Source organism: Carassius carassius, chromosome 3 (genome assembly GCF_963082965.1).
Source record: "Carassius carassius chromosome 3, fCarCar2.1, whole genome shotgun sequence".
Lineage (NCBI taxonomy): Eukaryota > Metazoa > Chordata > Actinopteri > Cypriniformes > Cyprinidae > Carassius > Carassius carassius.
In genome coordinates, this window is record NC_081757.1 from 21,523,703 (window position 1) to 21,546,052 (window position 22,350).

A 22,350-nucleotide genomic window follows, 5' to 3' on the forward strand; every position below is an offset into this window, starting at 1 on the left:
TCTTTTAGGAACCAAAAATGGTTGTTCTATGGCATCACTGCAAAAACATCCTTCTATTTTTAAGAGTGTATGTATTGAAGTATGTTTTACAAGAAAATACTTACAGTCCGTCTACTTTCTACTAAAATTACCCATTTTATTCAAAGTGTAACTTGCCATTTTTTTATAAATACAAAAGGTACTTTCTACGACATTTTTATCTGTACTTTTGGTGTGGACTTCACTGTTCTCATAGCATTAAAACTATTATTAAAACTTTATAGTTATCATCCTTGGTGGAAACAGCTTTTAAGTGTACAGCAGGTGATGGTTTTGTCTTCAGTTCATAATAGGTCATCTTTATTTTAGCATAATTTGAGTTATCCACAGAATCAAATGATGCAAAATGTGAGTTAATGCCAAGCAACAACACAAAACCTACATACTGTTTATCTTTCATTTTAAATGTACATAGATTAAAATAGCCAGCCATATGTGGTCTTCTCTGTCTGTCCGTGTACAGTCCGTTCACTCCGTCTAATCCGTGCTTGTCTACATGACACTGGAGCCCATGCATTAAAAACAGCAATGCAGGACTAAGTCAGTTGTGGTCAGGACTCTCGTTCTCCCTCGTCTTTCTTCGCCATCTCAGAAGTCCATGGATATGGAGCGTTGTCCCGGGTCCACCACGTTGGTGGTGTTGTTGCTACGAGCACTGCCATGGTTTCGGATGGTAATGCTCCCGCAGCCGCTTCCAATGCTGCCCGCAGCCCCTCCTACGCTCCCACCCCTCACGTAGATTTCACAGGGGATCTCCTCCATCACGCGGTCCTCGATCACCTGCTCGGCGCAGTCGTGAGTCTGTTTGTAGCCGTAGCAGCTCTTCTTATAGGTGCCGGTGTTGCTGCTATTAAAGGTCTTCATTGGAGGCGGTTTGGAGAAATCGTTGTGGTAAGAGAGCTCCATCGAGCTGAGCGTGGTGCGGCTCTGCTTTGTGCTGCTGCCTGAGGAGGCCTGGGTGCCACAGTGGTGCTCGTGGATGCACCGGGACATGGTGGAAGAGCGCCGCAGCTTATGGTAGCCGTCCAGCTCATCCGACAGCTCGGCCAGGTCTGACGACAGCTCCTTGTCACGGAGGGAAAACAGCTCATAGTTGGGGGGATCAAATACCTCCTGGAAGCCGCCTTTGTTGAAGACTGCCGGACGACGGGCCACTACTTTCTTACGGGGTTGCTTCATTTGCACGAGGATGGAGATAATGAGCAAGACCAGAACCACACCAGCAGAGATGCCGATTACCGTGCCGTGTGCTTTTGTGATTTGGTGAAAGAGTCCCTTGGACTTTCTCTCTGAGGGTGGAGAAACAAAGTGCTTTCAGTCGAACTTTAAAACATAAAGAGACATTCAAACATACTTTTAATAGTCATCTAGTAATAAAGCATATTTAAAAGCACATAAAAGTTGACTATATGCCACAAAAGATGGACAGGGAAAATAATAATATAATAATATATAGAATATGTTTTGAACTTGATAATTGATAGTTACAACAATAAAAACAGAGACCAGTTCAATTTGTGAACAAAAAGACTGTTTAAGTCAGTATAATTTACATTTATGCATTTAGCAGATTGTTTTATCCATAGGGAATTACAAGAGAGGAGCATAAGCAATTCATCACAGAGCCAACAATATTCACAGTATACAATGCCACATTTATTAGAAGGCTAGCTTAAAAAAAAAACTAAAGCGGAGGAAAAATACAGAAAAGACAAAGAAAAGGTTTTTGCTAGTGCATTGGTTTAAGGTTAAGATGAACATTCGTAGTTAAAAAGTGTATAAATTAGCATTTTTCTTACAAGGTGACTGATCGTTTTACTAAATAAGAAACTGCAATTTGGACCTTCAACCTGTTGGCCACCATTAGTCCATTTTATGTAGAAAATTCCTGGAATGTTTTCTTTAAAAAAAAAAAAACAACTACTTTTTGACTGAAGAAAGACATGAACATCTTAGATGACATAGGAGTGAGTGAATAATCAGGAAATGTTCATTCTGGTTCATGTTCATCTCAAGTGCTGGTGGAGATTTGTCTTCAGCTGCCTCCAGTTCTGAATTAACATAGACTGACTAAAAGATTACCAGAAAATGTGTACATTTGGGGATTTAAGCCTTTTTTTTTAAGCAAAAGAAAAGAAAAGTTTCCCGTTTACATGCACGTCAGTAACCTGACAAGGCCAGTAAGCTGCGTTTACTTGAATTTATTAATAAAGCATAGTGTAGCATCAGTTCTGGCAGGTCATGTTAGTCAAGCTCGCATCAGCTGACACCTATAGGGATGTGACACCAATCACAGCATTCATATATAAGGTCCTTCAGTTTTATCATCAGCTTCATGTTGCTCAATAGCTAATTACCCTCCTCCATCCTTCTTGAATCAGACTACTTTAAAAATGTTACATTAATTTACTGAATCTAATGATATCTGCAATACATTTATGTTGGTTCTGTTGTGTTTACCCTGGGGGGTTATCGCTGCTCTCACCCATGCTAGGCTGCATGGATACACAGAGAGCTCTTGCCAGAACAGAACCATACTGCTAATACAAACTGTATGTTAATTGTCAGTCATCTTTGACTATAGTGGTCCTGACAGAAATCAGGTTAATACCCTTTAGTGACAACAAAATATAATAATTTGTGTAGCTGACTCTGAGTATTCCATATGTTTGTCAGTTGTGATGTTAAAGCTAAAGCTCGCAACATGTCAGCGTGAAACTTACAGCTCAAATGATCCTCTCATGCAGTTATAAATGCAGCATTTTAATTGAACCACTTCTGCTTCACGAGATGAGAACACTTATCATTCTGAGTCATGAAAGAGTCTGCTTTTGTGATATATTTCCTTTCTTTAGTGCAAAACGTTTGCTCTGTCTAGATGTGCTTAAATCGGCACTAACGATGCATTGCTGTCACGTATCACACTTGCACACTTCAAAAGGCCCGGGTTATTGCATTTACATGCTGCGTGAAATTAGGGTAAGAGGCAAAAAACTACCGGTGTCAACCAGTTTATGCTTGCTCTGTTTATGACATTACTCCGATAAAAGAAGACTGGAGATGACCAGTAATAACTTTGCCATCACAGGAATAAAAAATACATTTCTTAAAGATGTCATATGAAAATGGAAAACAGTTATTTCAAATGTACTTTATTTTTGCAGCATTGGAGAGCATTTAAATAAAAATAATAATAATAAAATAAAATAAAACCTTATTGACCTCACACTTGTGTGTATATTCAAAAATAAATTTGGAATAATCCCAATTATATTTAAAAAATAAATAAAACAACAACACTAAAACCTGTTACAAAAACAGAATGGTTTTGTTTAAAGAATAGCATTTTAACCACAAACCGAGGTTACTGCTGCAGGTGAGGAAACAGAAGCTGGTGTTTCTGCAGTAACTCACCCTTGCAGTGGTTCTCATCCCATGGGTAAACGCAGTTCTGGACGCCGTTGCACACCAGTGAGTTGTTGATGCACATGTTGCTATGACAGAAAAAGGTGCTGCTGGAGCATGGAGCTGAAAAACAGAACAGATAGAGAAAATTAAATCTCTTAAAAACAAGGCAACCCCCATTCTTTCTTCTCATAGCAGGCCGTCTGCAGATACGTGCTCCTCATGCCTGTGCCACAGGCTGTGTAGCGGGTTTTGAGCACAACACTATAAATCACATCTAACAGCCATCACAAAGCCCATCTGGCCAAGTTGCCATGAAGCTCTTGACTGAACGTACGCTTAGCATGCTAGTCAGAGAGGAGGGTAACGAAGAATGGAAAGCGAGGGAGAGGGGGAGATAAGCTTGTAATTGAAGGTGAGTGCTGATCTCTGGGGATGAATCCTTCAGGCTGACACTCTTCTCCTCATTGCATCTTCCTCTTTCAGCTGCACAGCCTCATCCCTCGGTCTCCATTTTATGCCAAAACCCAAGCATCCTCCTTATAACTGCTGCGCTAGAGCTTGAGTGAGGAGGGAAAATCTCATCCCGTTTATATGGACTAAGTGCTTCTGACAGAGGATTGAAGAGGTCGTAACTTTCATTTCCTGGCAACGGCTCCCTGCTCCCACTATACTGTGCTCATTTCCAAAATTGTTAGACATTTCTTGCCTTCTGACAGTGGTCACTGATGGCTGCCAAAGTCACACAACATCCCCTGATACATTATCGCTCATCAGAGGAATGGGGTGATGCGACAAGTGTATTAGTTAGAAAAGAAACATTAAGGGTGATGATCCAGAGCAGGATTTACAGTAAGAATTACTTTACAGTACAGTACATTTACAGTAAGGACAGTAAGAATTAATGCTAATACTGCTTTACTACTAAATTAATACTTTCATTCTGCAATAATGCATTTAATGATAGTAAAGCCATTGTTACAAACAATTTTCAATATTTTTTTTCTTTCAATACATCAAAGAATCTTCTGTAGTGCTCAGAGTGTATGGCAAGTTTTGAAACACAGTGGAAAAGGAAGTGAAATTGTTGCTCTTTGCCAAGATGGTGGCGAAGGCATTAAATGATCCAACTAATCCAAACCCAAACCCAACTTGGCTGTGTCAGTCTATTCACAGCGCTGCAAGGCTTTCAGCAGTTTTACGAACCCAGCCATGAAAATCATTTGCATTTGCCACTGCCACTGCATTTGCATTCTTAGCAAGATTAATATTCAGATGGAGTTCAGATGGAGTTGACATTGAATTATTCTGGCATTTATTAAAAGTATTGCAAAGTAGAGCAAAAATATCCATTTGCTCCATGGTAATTTTATGCAATTTGCATTCAACCTTTAAACACCAACTGTGCTGCAAATCAAAGTGGAAAGACAATGTGATATATCATTCATACCAAAACATCTAACTCATAAAATAAAGCTTAATTTAGTGTTTTCTTTCTTTTCAACAGGTGCAGATAACTTCCAATTTTCCATCAAGACTCAGCCATTAGCATGAAGGTTGGGGGAGTAATTGGCTGATATCACTGCTTTCTACAGAGATAACTTTTATTAACTTCGCAGTCCTTAAATGGTAAATTTTTAAATAAACGCCAGCTTGTTTAAGTCAGCTCCCATGGATCATAGCATATTTCATTCAATTATTAAACATCTTTTTTTTTCAGACATTTCAAGCAACGTTTGTGATAAACTTAAATACTTGAAAAGAGCTGATTTCAATGTATTCGTTAAAATGTAAATGTCGACAGTTAACAATATTTCATCCCAGTGCATGTAACAGTTAAACAGAGATGTACAACCGCATTTTCTTGCATCATATTAAGTTGTTATGTAAATGGCTTTTAATTTGAATGAAATTTGGCACATTATAACCTAGGGATCTGTTTTCGTGCTGTTTTCATTCTACGGTTAACAAGAATGCTTTCTCTCCTGGACAGGCAGACTCTGCCTAAAGCACATTATAAAATGAAATATAAATGATGTTTCTACCCAGCCTGCTGGCTTTAGCTCTTTTTTTTTTTTGCTAGCTGACTTGGCACAGACTTCTCCAAAGGTCACATCCATCCATACTTACTTCCTAGCACCATGAAAGCCACTGATTTGCCCACGAAATATGAATGCTTTTCACTGCTTCTCAATTCAATGATACAAGCAGCTGCTAATAATCTTCAATGTGGTTTATTGATCTGTATATTTGGCTATGTTATTCTGTACTTTTGAACGTTAAGAACGTCTTATACTCACGATCTACAAATGAGGTGAAGAGCATGCGGAAACGGCTGAGTCTGCTGCTCTCGTCGGCCCACATGCGCACAACGCCCACGCCGGTATCCAGCATCACGTCATTGGCCACCGTGCTGCAGAACTTCGCTTTCAGGTTCTCAATGGCACTGCTGCCATCATAGACGGCCACAAAGTTCTTCTTGCACTCATTTGAGTGCTCCATCTGGTACTCCAGGAAGCGGAGGTATATCTGCAGGGATGAACCGACCTTTAGCAAATGCATCAGCTAGATTCTGCAAAATGCTGACTTGAACAGGAAAGAAAGAATAAAGCAATTTGCAAAAATGGAATTTCGAGCAGTATGGAAAATACTGCTGCAGTTTGGTCTGACACAAACTGAACTGTCCTGATCTATGGGGACTGCTTACTAAGATTAACAACAACAAAAATAAGCTCCTAGCTATGTTTTCTTTAAGACACAGGCACAAAAGATCACAAAAAAAGTTGGCCCTCATAACTCTGACTTATCTTCATGCTTTGTAATCATTCACTCCACGGCCAGGTTCTTTAGGGAGTTTTTTTAGCCTGCTAAGTGTTCCGGTCTGCTTAGCGCAGGTGAGTGTATAATCCCCGGGCCATCTTAATGCCGTTTTCTTTCCTTAGTCTTATTCCTTGTACTTGCTGATTCGGCTCTACCACCATTTCTGCATCACTGGCCTAATTCTTGCTGCTGCTGCATTGCTAATTTGAGCTCTTGAAAAGTTTTCTCAGCAGACAAAGGGTCAGGAGGGCTTGATGGCCTCCTGTGGTCCCATCAGCCCCTGGTTTTAGGTGCTCATATATCTGCTCGTGGCAGAAGAGCAGGATCATCTCATTTGATGAACCATGCAAGTAAAGGAGAATCAAAGGGTCACCTTGGACTGCGGAGGGGCACGGATGGTCCAGATGCAGTCCAACGCATCTCCATTTTTGATCCTATCCTCTTCTTCCACCTGACTGGAGCGGATGACTCCGTCTGTACCACTAATCTCAAACTGGCAATCTGCCGGAGAAAAAGGTGGAAGTGGGAAAATACAGGGAAGAGTGAAATAAGGCAAAGAGAAAACCTAAAGTGGCACTAGCTGAAAGAAAGCAGTGACTGCAAATGCGAGGCAAATGGAGGATTTTTGGAGAAAACAGAAATGGAAAGTCTGACCAGAGACAGAGTCAGATCAACAGAGAGAGGGAGGAGTGGAAGATGTCAGTGGCAGATAGCCTGCAGCCTGCCGCAGAGAATACAAAGCACTTGAGACGGAATTGAAGTGGGGGGTGAAAATATTGAGGGGCTTACCTGGAATTGGATTTAGCAATCCACCGACGTGCAAATGAAAATCTGGGTCTGAAATGATAAGACAGATATCGCATTACCCAGATAGCACACGCTGGGAATCCCATGCTCCAAACGTGCATCAAAATCCAGTTTAAGAGAGCCGTGGGTGCTGCGGTGCAAAGATCTGCCGTTTGATCTAATAAACAGCATTGAGTGTTTGTCTTATTTGACCTAAAGCACACAGAACATCTGAAAGTCTTAAAGCTACTGCATCTGAACAGGATTTGGCCCAGGATTTTACTGCCTTAAAATAAAAGAAATCAAGTTGAAGTATTTGCATTCAAAGTATAAGAAGAGCATAACAGCAAGCTTGTGTGAACATTTCCTACACTGTAAAAATGTTCACTTAAAAAATGTGTTTCATGTGGTAATCTCTAAATAAATAGATTTTAAGTAACAAATTTCAAATAAAAATTAACAACATTAAAGAATCAACCTAAACACATTCAATTATACCAACAAAAGTAATTTCAAAGATTAGATCAGATAGAAATAGCTTCTTAAGGTAACAACTAGTTTTCCACTATTAGTGTATAACAGTGGCCATAAATGATAAAATTGTTATCAGAAATTGCCATTGAAGATTATTACAAAATTGTTGTGAAATCTAATTTACATAAAGAAGGTGGTTATTTTTTATTGCAAGGTGGTTATTTTTATGCAAAGGTAATTAATTTAACAGAATGAAATCCAATCACCAATAGCTTAAATCACTGAATTCTGTCAAACTGACTGAATACAAACTCCTTTTTGTGCACAACATGCATCAAGTCAGACAAGCAATGCTGCAATGTTAAACAGGCAAGCAAGGACTCTACAGCATCAAGGCCCTCTTTAAATTCAGAATGCATTATGAAGCAAATGCAGTGTCAGGGTTACCTGCTATAAAAGTGTATTTGACACGGAAACCTAAGCCTTCAAGCTCCTCGTCGCTAGTGAATTTAATCCACATGAAGCGGCCCGTGGAGGTGACCACGCCTGGACTCTTTGGCCCACAGAAGCGATCAATTAGAGGGGAGAAACCAAAGGGACCATCCCTTATCTCAATATGGTCGAAGCGGCACTCGAAGGAGGGCTCGATATAGTATGTTTTGTCAAAGGTCAGCTGAATTCTCTGCCGAGGGAGAGCTGCAGGAGAGAGGAAATCGAGAATGAAAGAGCAAACATTGTATTTAGTTTAGAACTGTACAATATGTGACACGGTAACCTGCAGGACGCCTTCCAGAAATTGAGCTAACACAATGATACTACATTGTAAAATTATAATATGCCAGTCAAACACAGATTCTCATGCTAAAACACACAAAGGAAAAATGTATCAAAATGAACAATATAGATTTTAGATCCACATTTCATCCAGTGTCCACATTATGAACAGACAGTCTACTACAAATGAAGATGAATTCTCTTTTATAACATTGTTGAAAGAACATGATAGACCATTATACTGCAATGCACATCTCATTTGAATTCATTTTGATTTATTAATACAAATAGAGGAATATTCACAGCAATCTCCAATTTGTGTTGTATATAAATACACAAACGTAGTACAACTAAATTTTGAATTTAGGTCACCTGCTTGAGGCACAACAACCACAATCATATCAGTCCCCGAGACAAATAACCAATGCCACTGTTGATTTAGGTTTGTTTGGCTGTATTTGCTGCTGCTTGCATTAAAACCACATACTCTGCATATTCTACAGTTATTTATCAAGAAAAATAGCTTCTTTCTGTTCTACATATAAAGGCATGCAAATAAATATGCACAGGATTACTACTATCCATTCAGTTTAATAAGTTTCTAAGGTAAATTAACGTCACTTAGGCCACTGGGTAATGTGGAAACTCCATCACGTGCAAGTATTTGTTAAAATGTTCACTCTATCTACATTATCTTGTTGGTCTGAAATGACAATCACATTAAGATGCACATGTTGAAAGGACTGAAATGTGGTAGCCACATTTGTTTATTCAACAAAAATAAATAAAAACAGAAAGAAATGCTTATATCTAGTTAAAACCTGATTTGAAAAATTTGATATTTATTTCTTTCCCTCAAAAGACACGTATCTGTCACAATGTATTTGAATGCATGTAAATTTGCTTCGCCCACAGGGGGCGCTCTTGCACTGCTTCAAATACTGTTATGCTAGAGCCAGAACAAAACTGTCATTCACACTTGTAGTGTTATACTAAGATGCACCAGCAGATATGATGCTGTTTAGAGATTATAATTAATGTTGTATATACCATAATGATAAAGAGAAGAGTTCTTAAGTACCTAGAGGCTAAATATAACAGTTCTATATTAGTAAACACTGTTAACTTGAGGCAGACATCAATCATGCTGTCATTAACAGTTATTGTCAGTTTGACATCTAACAGCTGAAGAACAGCCGGAGAGACTGCTTTCATTTGCTTTTAGGGAGGTTACCTTCTAGGATGTACACACACTCCTTGTTGGGCGGATAGGAGTTAGGATAGTTTGGAGATGTAAACAGGCCTCCATTGATATTCCGGGTCCACTGGCCGCACTGTTCAGCGTTAGACAGAGATTCACCCGCATTCTGCGTCTCTGTGAGAACAGATAGATGAAGGGGGGATAAAGGAAACAGGAATGATTTTTTTGCAGATTGTGACAGTCATCAGCAGCTGATCATAGAGTCCCATACTGATTTTATTTATTATATATTTGATATATATATATATGATATATTTATTTTTAGCTTACAAAGAAATACAAAAACAAATATTTCAACCCTAGATCTACTTGTCTGATCGAAAGTAGCATTTCTTTTGCATTTTTAATGAGTTTAAAACTCTACATTTATTGGCCAGTTTATCCACAGAGAAACTGAAAGCAAAAAGTGCTGCATGGAAACCCTCTGCAAGTGCCCAGTGCAAAAATGTGTATAGATAGGACTGTCACAGTTGACAATTCAGATATGAGTGTGATAATGTGTGAGTCATACCTTTAATTTTCTGCGCCAGGGCAAATCCCTCTTCTATTACAACGAGGAGAACCCAGGCTGGAAACAAAAGTGAGCAAGAGCATGTCAAATGTTAGCAGAAAAAAATAGGCACGTGATATCACATTCTAGCCACAATCGTGTCCTTCATTCAACACGATGTTCAGGACACCTGTATACAAGACTGGGAAATACTGTATCGGCACTGCAAAATGACCATACCACAAATGACTCTTCTAACAGCACTGATTCATTGTGCAGAGGCAAAGGCCATGGGCATTGTGGGGCACATTGATCACACCAAACTCCTCTATTATTCTCCAAGCCCCGCATCTGGACAGGAATAAATCTGTCAGACTGATCGAACGCTGAAGATCCTTGTCATGTCAAAACAACTCTTGCACTTGACACCCATCTCTGACACAAGGCCAGATGCCCAAAGATTCCCTGCCTCGAAAATGTATAATTAAATGACAAAGCATCATACACAGCCACATTGCTGATTTAATTATGATGCAATATTAATTTATTTCCTTCTGGGTTGTGTGAAAATTAATTATCTAGACAGCAAAATAAAGCAATGAATGGTCTCAAGTGTGTTTATAGTGTTGGTCACGGAATTGGCAGGAAATTGGTATTTATTTTCAGGCCAATCAGTTGCTATTCATTCAGTATGATAAGACACAGCTGAAGTGTCAAGTACAGCGTGCATCTGCTTACATTCTGGTACACTTTTTACAGCAAGTTTGCAAACAAAATCAAAAAGACCTGATTTCCAGGGCTCTCGGAAGCAGAAGTTGTCATAGATTTGGTAAACTTTATGGGCTAGTGGCGAACAGCAGAATATGGCAAATATGGTGGAAGAAAATCACGTGTTTCTGTGACTTTCTAAACAGAGAGAGATTGATTATAGAATTTTAGAAAGGAGATGTCAAATTTATCATCACCCCCCACAGTTACAATGTTAATAACAGTGGAAACCCATCAAAGTCAGTCCAACTTTCTTTCAAGTTTTCTGTTCAAGATTATATATAAATATCTATTATATATTTCTGATTACTATTTTATAATATGTATAAAATGGAAATGATATATATATATATAAAGCTTGGGCTGAACCTCAACAGTCTGTGTTTACCTTGACCTGAAATAATACAACATCAGCATGGATTCATTTACTAAAATGCATGTTTGTCAAAGAAAAGTCAAAGGCGACAATCTCCATGTTATGAAACGCCGCTCACGCTAAAGAAGGAACCCTATGTCTTGAAGAGATGTCAGACAAACACACATAAAAGATGAACCCAAGAGCTCTCCGGGGGTCCTTTATCTTGTGTGATATGAGATCAACAAAAAATGTTTTTAAATAGCCCACAACTTGTATATAGGCTAAAGACATATGAAAAAAGTCTAACTTAATTAAACTGAGTTTTGTCCTTAAAATGAGGATGTCAACGGTGGCTCCAGATCTCACATAGATCGGATTTTCTGCATGAATTATCTTGACTGCTGTCTGGTTTCAGATGAACACACATCTGGGATGAGCCCCATGGGATGAAGCGTTAAAATGTTATGAAGCGTTTGAGCAATGTGTTCATCCAAAAACCCAAACAAATCTCACTACTGAGAAAAAAACCCTTTATTATAGCTTTATTATACCTTTAATTGACCGAAGAGATTGACTAGCTTTTGTCCAATGAACTGTAGAGCTTATTGTCATTTAAATTTAATTGCAGCACTTTACTGTATTTAAAGTTAATTAAAACAGGTGACAGTTTGCCTGCAGCTTATTACTTTGAACTATAAATGCTTCAAAAGAATTACTCATACTGGTGTTAAATACTTCACGTCTCCATTTCTTTACAAAAACTGATTTCTTTAGTTTGTGATTGACATTCTCTAAGACCACACTCGCATTAAGCCAAAGAGAAATAATAAACGCAGTTCGATTAATCGTCACAGAAGCCAAACAGTACAATGTCATTGCAAAATCACCAATGCTTTGGTTGTAATTCAAATGTGCAATAGAGCAGTTGATCGCAAATTAATTCAGGTTAGAGTAAATCATCATCATCTTCTTTCCCATTCATTCAAATCACAGAATTTGTGAGTTTATGACTTTATTTTAGAGCTTGATCTTCGTGGGCCTTAATTCACAAAGACATATGGCTATATATTTTACGTTTGTCTTTTGATCTCACCAATTCGAAACAGTGACCATAATATAAATAAGAATACATACATATTTTTGTGAATATTAAATATTTTATATATATATATATATATATATAAACCTACATTGCTATATAAAGCGTTACCACGTTTTGTCTTGTTTGCATGGTCTGAATTAATTAGCGAACTGGGAGTTGAAAATAGGAAAATGATCTCAATACACATTGAAAATGATTTCAGTGAACATTTACAGAAACCTCGATGACACGGTTCATCAGGAGAGCAGCTCGCGCTCCAGATGTGGCACGCCGGAGCTGTCACTTCAGCACTCGCGCGCCGCTTCTGCAAATGCCACGCGCTCACGCGGCGAACTTGCAAGAGACGCTGCAGAAATCTAATGCAACTCGCCTTTTGTTCTGTGACTATACAGCCTTTAACGTCCAAATGGCCATTTTTGATGGCTAACAAGTAACACAATAGATTTCATCTATTGTTCATACAAATGAACAACGGTTTAATAAACATGAAGTAAATAACGAATATAAATGTATTTACCAGAAATGGCACATGCTACACATAGCTAATAAACGAAAGCACACCTGTAGGTAGCGACGCCACGGTTAGCCCTGAAAACTGTAACTTGTTATTACGACTCTATGAATGTTGAGCTGTATTTGTTTTGTTGCAGCATCAAACCAAACCGCGCTGTGTTGTCAGACACGCAAAAAAAAAAAAAAATTATATATATATATATATATTAAAAACGTCCACAGAAAGAAATGTTGGTTTAAAACTCACCTCTGTGCATTTCCTTTCGTTGTGAATTACCGCTGCTTCCACCTTGGTGAGCTCTGTAGACGAGCTTTATCTTTCCATTTTACCTGACCTACAAATCCCAACTTTTCTTCGATCTCGTTAATCCCATTCCTCAAACTGGAAAGACACCACTGTATTCCTCGCAGAGAACACGCACCTCAAGTCCGCCTGACAGGTTGTAAATGACTGATTTAATAATCCTGTTGAGAAAAGTGCTTTGTAAATCCACATGCAGTGTGTCACCATTCAAATACGCGGCGAGTCCGGGGAGAGACGCGCATCTGCGGGAGTCTCGGGCTGAACTGAGCTGATCGCTCTAAACGAGGCTCATTTGAGCTTTGGGCGCTGCTAGCTTGAATGAGCAGCCTGTGCGCATGCGCACTTCACGAGAGTACGACGCGGTCAAGTTAAGGTGACGTGATTTGTATCGTGAAGTGTAGGCCTATTGATTTATTCTTTCTCGAAGAGTTTAGTAATTAATTGTAAAGCAGGCAGATTTTTTGATTAGCGACGATGTAGGCAAACAACAGCCTACAGCCATGATTTCTTTTAAATCATGTGACGACTGTCTGGTGATATCACACATTCCTCTCCATTATTGCATGAACCTTGTAAAATAGAAATGCAGTTTTTTCAGGGTACAAGACGTGATGAACTCATTGCAGATGACTATCTTCTGACTCATATCTTCTGGAGATGTTTCCTAACTGTAAGTGTATTTCAGATCAACCGAAAATAACTTGAGGAAAACGCAAAGGTATAAAGCATTTCGTCATGTTTATTTTCAATACAACATTCCAAAAGACATCTACTGACAAACAGCATTTAAACGCAACCAAAACATTTTGAGAGTGATTCATTAATAATTAAAACAGAGCACAGATGCACAGCATGTTAGAACCAATATGCACCTGACCAGAAACAATTAGTGAAAACTATCTGCAATAATTGCATGCCAGTTAACATGCAGGTCTAGTATGCAGCTGTATTATTGTGGTTTGTAATTTGATTTTGCCTTTGATAGTGAAATCACCTAATGTGCATATGGGGCACTATAACAACACCATTTTTAAAGATAAAAGAGATTAGCATATAAATCAATGCATGGATCTGAGCACCTGTCAGATATATACAGCTAAGAACAAAACATTCTTCAGCAGCACGTTATTAATTTCCAGTGATTTAAAAACAAGTAAAATAAATAACCACTTAGAAATCAAGGAATGTACTTAAAGGCATTAGTGACAATGGAAAAACAACCCAGAGTTTAAGTATTCATAACAGTGCCTTACAATAGGAAAGAAGACAGACACAAAGGGAATTACTAGAATGCAAACAGAAGAGAGTGCATGCAGAAACAACAACCTGCTTTATGTTGACTTCCTATATAATGTTGATATCCAGTGTCAAGTTAATGAATCAAAACAAGGAACTCTGGGGAATCATTTGGATGTGGTTGGCACTGAGTGTTGAGAGTTAATGCAATATTTTATTGTGAAACTGATGCCATTTTTTATGACTCCGTTCAGCTAAATGCCTATTAAAATCAGTTTGCAGAGGACACCTTTGTTTACAGGGGGCCTCATATAGTGCTTAAATTCAAAGCGTTTATTTAGTAAAGAGCTTCAGTGATGTGAAAGAACTAATCACGCAGTCACATTCATAGACACAGAGGCTGACGATTCATTAAGTCCTTCAAAACACACAACAGAAAACTTGAAAGAAAACAAGAAAAAATTACTGGTTCTGTTTCTGACTACCTGACTTTTACCAGTCACTTTAACAATACAGAAAAATAATCTTTTAAATAACACATTTATCCCAAACCAAAATACAAAAATGGCATGAAATACTCTTATCTCTTCTCAATGTGCAAACATCAGTATGCGTTTAGGATCATGTAAACAAACTTGACAAAAACATACCTCTTCTCTTAAGAAGTCAACAGATCCACAGAGACATCACTGTTCAAAATAGTCATATTAAGAATATAAAAATGCTCCAGTGTGGAAAAAGAGTGAAAATAAATACACCACTGAAATGAAAGACCCAATCTTCTCAGCGTTTACCCACAACGCTCTCTCTGGTTTCTCACATGGCATCGAAATGGAAGCGATGGGCCTCCTGTCTCTTCTCCCGGTCATCTGCTTTCTGTAACACACAAACAATCAAAGTTTGCATTATGTTGTAATGTCACGGTCCTGAGTGCAGAAGCGTCTCGCACGTTAACCGTGCCAGTGAGTTGAATGCAAACACAATACAATAGAGTTTGATACACTGGGAGAGGAAAAGGACAGTTACAAAGAGAGAGACAGACAGACAGAGAACCCATTACACACACAATGGCACACTTAACAATGACGAAATACCTCTGTGTGTGATCACAGATAGAGCCAACACCAGACACTTGCTGCCCGAGACTGATAATAACACACACTGCCGAGCCTGGAAAGTGAGCGCGCGCGCGCGCGCGCGTGTGTGTGTGTGTGTGTGTGTGTGTGTGTATGTGCTCAGTGATTATCCTGTCTCGGCAATGGCAAAAACGATGTCTATTCTCAGCTAGTATGAGTGACTAACGCACCGGGTCCCTCTGTGAAACACTTGTGAATTGGATCTCCTGTTCTATAAGGGCCACTTATAAGGATGCATTTTTAGATTTAAGTGTGTCGTTTCCCACCTAGTAACTGTGGAAGACACGTCGGTCATATGCAAAATGGCAAATCAGTTAAGAAGGAAAAAAAAGCTATGTGCCAGACAGATATAAGAAGGGATTATTTTCCTTTTCAAAAGGACTTTATATCTCACAGACCATGCAAAAAGAGCCTGAGGCTTTGACTGAGCGCTGTCAAACCCTACACTATCTGCTCAGGAGCATCCAGATGATATCTATTCACAAGATATACTGCTATATGTCGGATTTTTCCACATGATACGGTGCCAAGTCACGTCAACATCACTATTCGCCGACTTTCATTGCCATAATTGAGGGTTGTAGTGAAAAATACATACCTACGGGTTCATCTTCATTTCAGGTCCATGTAAATGTGTTTAGTGAGTCACAGGCCAGTCACAGACTCATTGATTACTCTGTCATGAGTGCTCGACTTAATGTCAGTGATAAAAATAACCCGTACGCTCCTTCAAGCTCAGGATCACTAAATAGCAATACTTGCAGATGGAGCATGTCTGACCATTTTAGTTCTTCCAGCACCAGCCAATAAGTAATAGTAATGTAATCGTCTCTGTCAGATCAGCTTCCAGCTATTTAATGATGGAACTTCACATGATTTCTAACAATGGCACAGTACCAAGGAAAGTTCAGTTTCCACAATTTTGTATTATGTTTTTGTTGCAGAAATGCATCTTGAATTCTCCTGCCACACATTGGGTTTGACGTGTGCTCTCCAACAAGCACACCTCAAGGCGCTGAAGTGCCAGGTACTGATGGAGCCGCAGGCAACATATAGTACAGGATCTATATAGGCTACTGACAGGCTGACATTCACATGACCCACACACATCCGCAGTCTCCGGCATTGAAGGAGGATTAGACGCGGTCATGTTGCCTGCGAGGTAATTTTATAAAGACCTTTCCATGTCAAAATCATGTTTTCCTATAATTCAATAAACAGATCAATATTACATTAGTTATTCCATTAAACTCCGCGCCTGTTTTGCTGTACACTTGTCACATACTTGTAATATGAATTTGTTTTGATTAGTATTATTAAAGTTGCCATGAAATGGAATTCACCCCTTTTTTATAAATGCATCTTATTATGAACAATTCATTTATTCTTGTTTCATAAAATAAATAAATAAATAAAATAAAACAATTATCCAAATGTATAATCATAACGGATCTTCTGCCGAAACAACAGACTTTAAACATTTCATACAAATCGTTTTCAACTGAACGCAAGCTCACATAATCGCTTTCAAACTATGTATGTAAAAATATGGAAAAAATACGATTTGTCGCTACCTCTGTTTACAGTCTCCACTTTAAAATTCCAGCCGATACCAAAAAGTCAATGCTTATTTGATTTCAATTTACTAATAAATAAATGTAGGTTTTTTTGTACTAAAAAAAGCATAATTAAATACCCAGTATAAACCAATTTCTAAAGGTAACACATATAGAAATGCAACTGTATGTTTCCCGTTACTCTTTTTGAGTAATTGAGATGGTGTAGCTCCCTTTGTCATTATAACACAAAAAAAAACCAAAAAAACATTTTCTTGTCATCATGTCTTAACAGATCTCTTCAGGCAATTCTTTAAGTGAGGACATCTGCATGCAGGAAGACTAGGTGTGTTTTAGCCCCTTGCAGACATGCAAATGATACAGAACACCTCAGTACCTCAACTATTTGTGTCTTTCCCGCGACATTGAGCAAGATGAAGAGAGAAGCCGGAGGCAAAAAGGAAATACTGCATCTTATCTTCCTCTAATATCGCGCCCCTCCCACAGGGATGCAAATGGAACGCTTCACAGAAATGGAGCGGTCTGCTGAGAGTCCTATCCAAATGCTATTTTCACAGGCACTACAGGTAGCCCTTTCTTATCTACTAAAGCCACTTCAATTACAAGCTGTCATGGGGGGCAATGAAGAAGGAGGGCAAACACGAAAAAAGAGAGAGAGAAAACTGCTTTGTATATCTGATGTTTTAAGCAGTGTCCGAAGAGGACATGCATTTTTATGAGGGGTCACACTTTGAAGTCAATCTGCACAACAGGACACAATGACAATATGCTCATTCTTGTCCTGAAATTCCATGCAAAAACATTTACAAAAATGCAGCTCTATGACTAGAAGCAGGGCATGTTTGGGGAGCTGTGCTATATTTGGATCAAGAGAAACTGCAATAAATGGAGAGAGTCGCAGAAAAAGCGAGCGATAATGTGTTACAGTCTGGTAATGTAGCAACATGTGATAATAGACCACCTGCAGCCTACACAGCTCACAGCGTCAGTTTGTGCAGAGAAAAACTGGGCTGCGGAGCTTCTCTCAGACAGGCGGAGGGAAACGGGCCACTTCCTGACCTTTGAATAGCTTGAATAAGTGAGCAATGCTAATTGTCACCTGAACATGTGCATCAGGAAAGCCCATGCTCCATCAAGCAGTCATCAAGACAAGACAAAGAGCCAAAATACTCCCTCTCTAGGCCTTCCTTCAGCCTTTTTCTTCCCTTTTGTCAAACATATAATTGCAGGGCTGAGGAAGAGAGATATGGAGCCAGCATGTTATTTTAATGCAGTGTCAACTCAAATGAAGGTCGTGTAGTGGGAAGCGCTTCCCTGAGCAGAGAGCAATTATGGTTTTCAGCGCGCATAATCAGGCACCCACAGCAGATGGCTTTGAGAGGACGCCAACACCAGAACAGCTCTTCACTCCTCACACACATGCGCACTACCCGCATAACACCTTTTAATACATGAACACAAACAGGCGCTCTCAAAAGAAGAAAAAGACAAAAATGGTGTCCCAATAAACACCCTGCACACACCTGGGTGGTAGCGGGCAGGTGCACGGGACAGAGTCAATATATATATATATATATATATATATATTTTTTTTTAGCTATTTAACAAATATTTGCAAGCCTTCACAGTTTATTATTATTATTATTTATGTTTTCTAACATGCATACTGTCAAAATATCATCACTAGGCAAAGGTTTTGGGCAATATTACCATAAATCCTAACTGTGCACTGATAAGAAACAACAAAAATTATAAAAACGTTTCGTTAGCAAAAAATAAATAAATTCAGAAGAGAGAAAATCTACCTAATCTGGTTCTGATCTTAGCTGGTCATTTAGTTTGGTCGTTTGGATGGTTTCAGAGAACTGGTTCTCAACCAGGGAGCCAGGGCCCACTACGATTACGTACTCAAGAGTACTTAAAATCACTCAAAATAAGACAAAAGAAGCTTTAAAGGGGTAATAAAATGTAGGGTCAAAATCTTCTTAATATTTGGATATATTAGAAGTTAGTCTACAATAAAAAAGTCCGGATGAAGTCAAAAAACATTTTCCACTTTATATTAGGTGGCCTGAAATACTATGTACTGTCCAAGTTTTTACATTGTACTCACATAAAAAAAATGACCTGCATGTAATTACATCTGTAATACATTTCTGTAATTACATTTATAACTACATAGTCTCTTAGATCTTAACCCACCCTTAAACCTACCAATACCACCAAACGTGTCCCTAAACTTACCCGTATCCCACCTCAATAGCAGCAGATTTGTTCTGCAATATAACATGAACACAATAAGTGCACTGTACTTATTTTCTGATGTATGTACACAGCAGTTAAGGCCACCTAATATAAATTGGGACTGGAAATGCCAACTGAACACCAGCTTGGCTAGGCTGATCTTAAACCAGCAAAGCATGTTTTTTTTTCAGCAGGGAAATTCCAGAGCTTTTTTTAAACCAACTCTAAATTAAATGACTAGTCGGCTAATTGGTCTCAAGAAAATATTTCAGGTTTACCCCAATTGGAAGTGTTTCTTGGGGAATGTTACATAAGATGTTCCTGCACTCAAAAACACTTAAAAACGGATTAGAACAGAATGCAATGGTCTTTAAAATTTGGACTATTTTAAACTTGACATGCCGTCTAAAAAAACTAAACAAACAAACAGCTTGGGATGTGACGCAATAGTCAAAAATATCTGTCTGAATGTGTACAGCTGTAACTTTTCTGAAAGAGTTACACCATGCAAACTGTCTAACAGCTAAAAGCCCAGTGCGGCACACAAATTAAATTTTAGATCAACTCATCATCCTCACAAATCAGTTGTGGGAAAACTAGTTAGCCGACTGTTGTGACCCACCCTGAGTGTTTAAAAGGAACAAATTCACACATTCAGAGGTACACGTAACGTACAAGAAAACAAACAATCACCTTCCCACACACAAAGACAAAACCTCCCACGTTCACGTGCACAAACTCACACATAACATCCTGGAAGACATGCTGTATGGGATAATGAGGAACAGATTTGATATGCTGAAAGGACAGAACAAAGCAATTAGCGGCATAGCAGTGTGTGTGAAGCACCCTCGGAGAGAGCCGGAGGGCAGGGCCACACACAGACACACCCATCTGCTCAGCTCTTCACACACACATGTGCAGAACAAAGACCAAGGGATGAGTCTGTGTGAGGCCACAATAATCCGGAAACGCAGATGCAGGAGCGTTTCAAGCAATCGGGCTTGGATCAGAGGAGTGAGAGAGGTTGAAAATAAAAGGATGAGATGTTCGTTCTCACCTTCTCCTGCCAGTGCAGTATCCCGATGATGACGAGAATAAAGACGCACACGCCAATCAATGCTATCGCTGTCAATAAAACTATATTACTGGGGGTTAGGTAGAGCCTTGCACTCCAGCTAGAAAAACACAGAAAGAAAGACAAAAGAAAACTTTTCAGAGCACCATCTTTAAAACTTCAAACATCATTCAAAACTCTGAAACGATGTGAGAGAGCACATAAAGACATCACACTGAGTGAAACCTGTGTAGATCATCAAAACAGTGACACGTGGAGTTTACAGCACTGACGGAAACTCTTATTAGCTCTGTGTACCTTCATGCGCAAGCTTTAATATGATGATTCAAAGAAGCCGAGAGAGCTAAATATAATCAGTCCTGGCGCATTCTCTGACAAGCTGAAACATCAGGACATCAAGATGAGCCGCTTTAAATAACAGACGGAGAGTGAGCGGGTGCGCGAGAGGTGGAACGCTTACTGGAGAGAATGGAACGAGAGATGCTCTGTTTGTCATAGCGAATTGTTTGAAAGCAAAACGGCAGCTGAAGGAGCCTGAACGGGGTCTGTGGGGAATAGCGGGAAACCAAGTGATCTGCTCAAATATTTATGATAAAGATTGGCGGACAGCTTCATTAAGATACATTTCAGCTGTGCTGGTAAACACATTAAATATTAATGCCTGAGGAAATACCTTCTCACGGTCTTGATTAAGGCCAGTGACGGATGCAGTGACAGTGTTAAACTGCTTTTAAACACTTGAACAAGTTTATTATGCTTTTAAGTTTATTCTCTCTAATTGGCTGTGAGTTTGCATCTCTACTGGATATTAGTGAATGTAGGAACTATTAATAAAGTGTACACAGAAACATTGTCTAAAAAAATTGTTATAGTAAAATGTAACTTTTTTAATGTATTTAAAAAAAAATAATAACAGTTCCTTACATTTATAGGAAAAAAATAGTAATTAGTATATTGATAAAAATATGATTATTTATCACTAATAAAAAAAAATATATAATATAAAAAATCTATCATTTATTTTAACTGTGCTTACAGTATTGTTTAACTGGCTAGTAAATTATTCCATAAATAAAAGTTCATTTCGGACCTTGAATACAGATTTCCTACTTAAGTATGTGTGTGGTCCAGGTACTACCTGCATTGTGGGGACCAAATGTCCCTACAAGGATAGTAAAACTTGAAATTGTTCATGTTGTGGGGACAAAATTATGAGCATCATCATACTAAATTATTATTATGAATTTTTTATGTCAAAATAAGATTGTTCCTCTTCAGGAACTCGAGCTGCGTCGAAAACGCTTTGGGGAACGCGTTTAGCGTGAGCGACTCTGAATATCATATCCAATCTTTCTTATAGAAGAGCGTGACGTCACGGGCGGGGTGACATAAGCGACCAGGAAGCTATAAAGGGGAGTCTTCGCCAGCGTTCCTCGCGGTGTCTGTCCTGCTTTCGCCGAGGCGGAGCGGCGCCTGCACTAGCTGGGTTCGCAGATAAGATCTGCTGGAGGGTATGGAGACGGGCGCGTCCCTATCTCCTACCTCACCCGCCAGATCTGCCCGATCTCCGGGTTCGGAAGCCCGAGTGTTGCAGTCCTTCCCCCCGAGTGACGGTCGTGACGCACCACCTTTTTTTTTTTCTCCGAGGAGATTGAAACGGAGGGCATCGATGAGCTCGCAGTTGGACAAACATAAGCTGCATAAACATCAGTTGCACAGACAAACAGTTACACAAGCATCAGTTTCACTGTATAATGAGCAGCATTAACTATCTCCACCCGTATTCCCTAGATTTAGAGTTCATTCTCGAGGTTCGGAAGCATGCGCAGCGGTTCCTTCCCCCTCTGTGAACTCGCAGCTGCAGCTACTTATCTCCGAGGAGATTAATATTGTTTGTGTGACTAAGCGGCTCGCGTGTTGCCGAGGCAATGCGTGTATTACATCATTTTCAGTTTTGATGTGAATCTTACCAAAACCAGACCGTC

The 22,350-nt window shown here is 39.1% G+C and overlaps 2 protein-coding genes across 3 annotated transcripts in view; both read right to left on the bottom strand.

Annotated features, from left to right (window-relative positions):
* Window positions 1–13,285, bottom strand: LOC132123320 (neuropilin and tolloid-like protein 2). Its single transcript, XM_059533875.1, has 9 exons — window positions 13,038–13,285; window positions 10,071–10,127; window positions 9,533–9,673; window positions 7,972–8,220; window positions 7,054–7,101; window positions 6,638–6,765; window positions 5,745–5,973; window positions 3,454–3,567; window positions 1–1,328 (listed from the first exon to the last, which is right to left on the bottom strand). The coding sequence occupies exons 1-9, from the start codon at window positions 13,045–13,047 to the stop codon at window positions 628–630; spliced, it is 1,677 nt and encodes a 558-aa protein (XP_059389858.1). The 5' UTR covers window positions 13,048–13,285; the 3' UTR covers window positions 1–627.
* A 530-nt stretch (window positions 13,286–13,815) lies between these two features.
* LOC132123329 (T-cell immunomodulatory protein-like) overlaps window positions 13,816–22,350 on the bottom strand; it is a 142,581-nt gene continuing 134,046 nt past the window's right edge. For both annotated transcript variants that reach the window (XM_059533885.1, XM_059533892.1), the window contains exons 17-18: window positions 20,348–20,465; window positions 13,816–15,206 (exon numbers count right to left, since the gene is read on the bottom strand). In XM_059533885.1, the coding sequence (XP_059389868.1) occupies window positions 15,147–15,206; window positions 20,348–20,465 (178 nt within the window). In that variant the 3' untranslated portion in view covers window positions 13,816–15,146. The remainder of the gene's footprint in view (window positions 15,207–20,347; window positions 20,466–22,350) is intronic.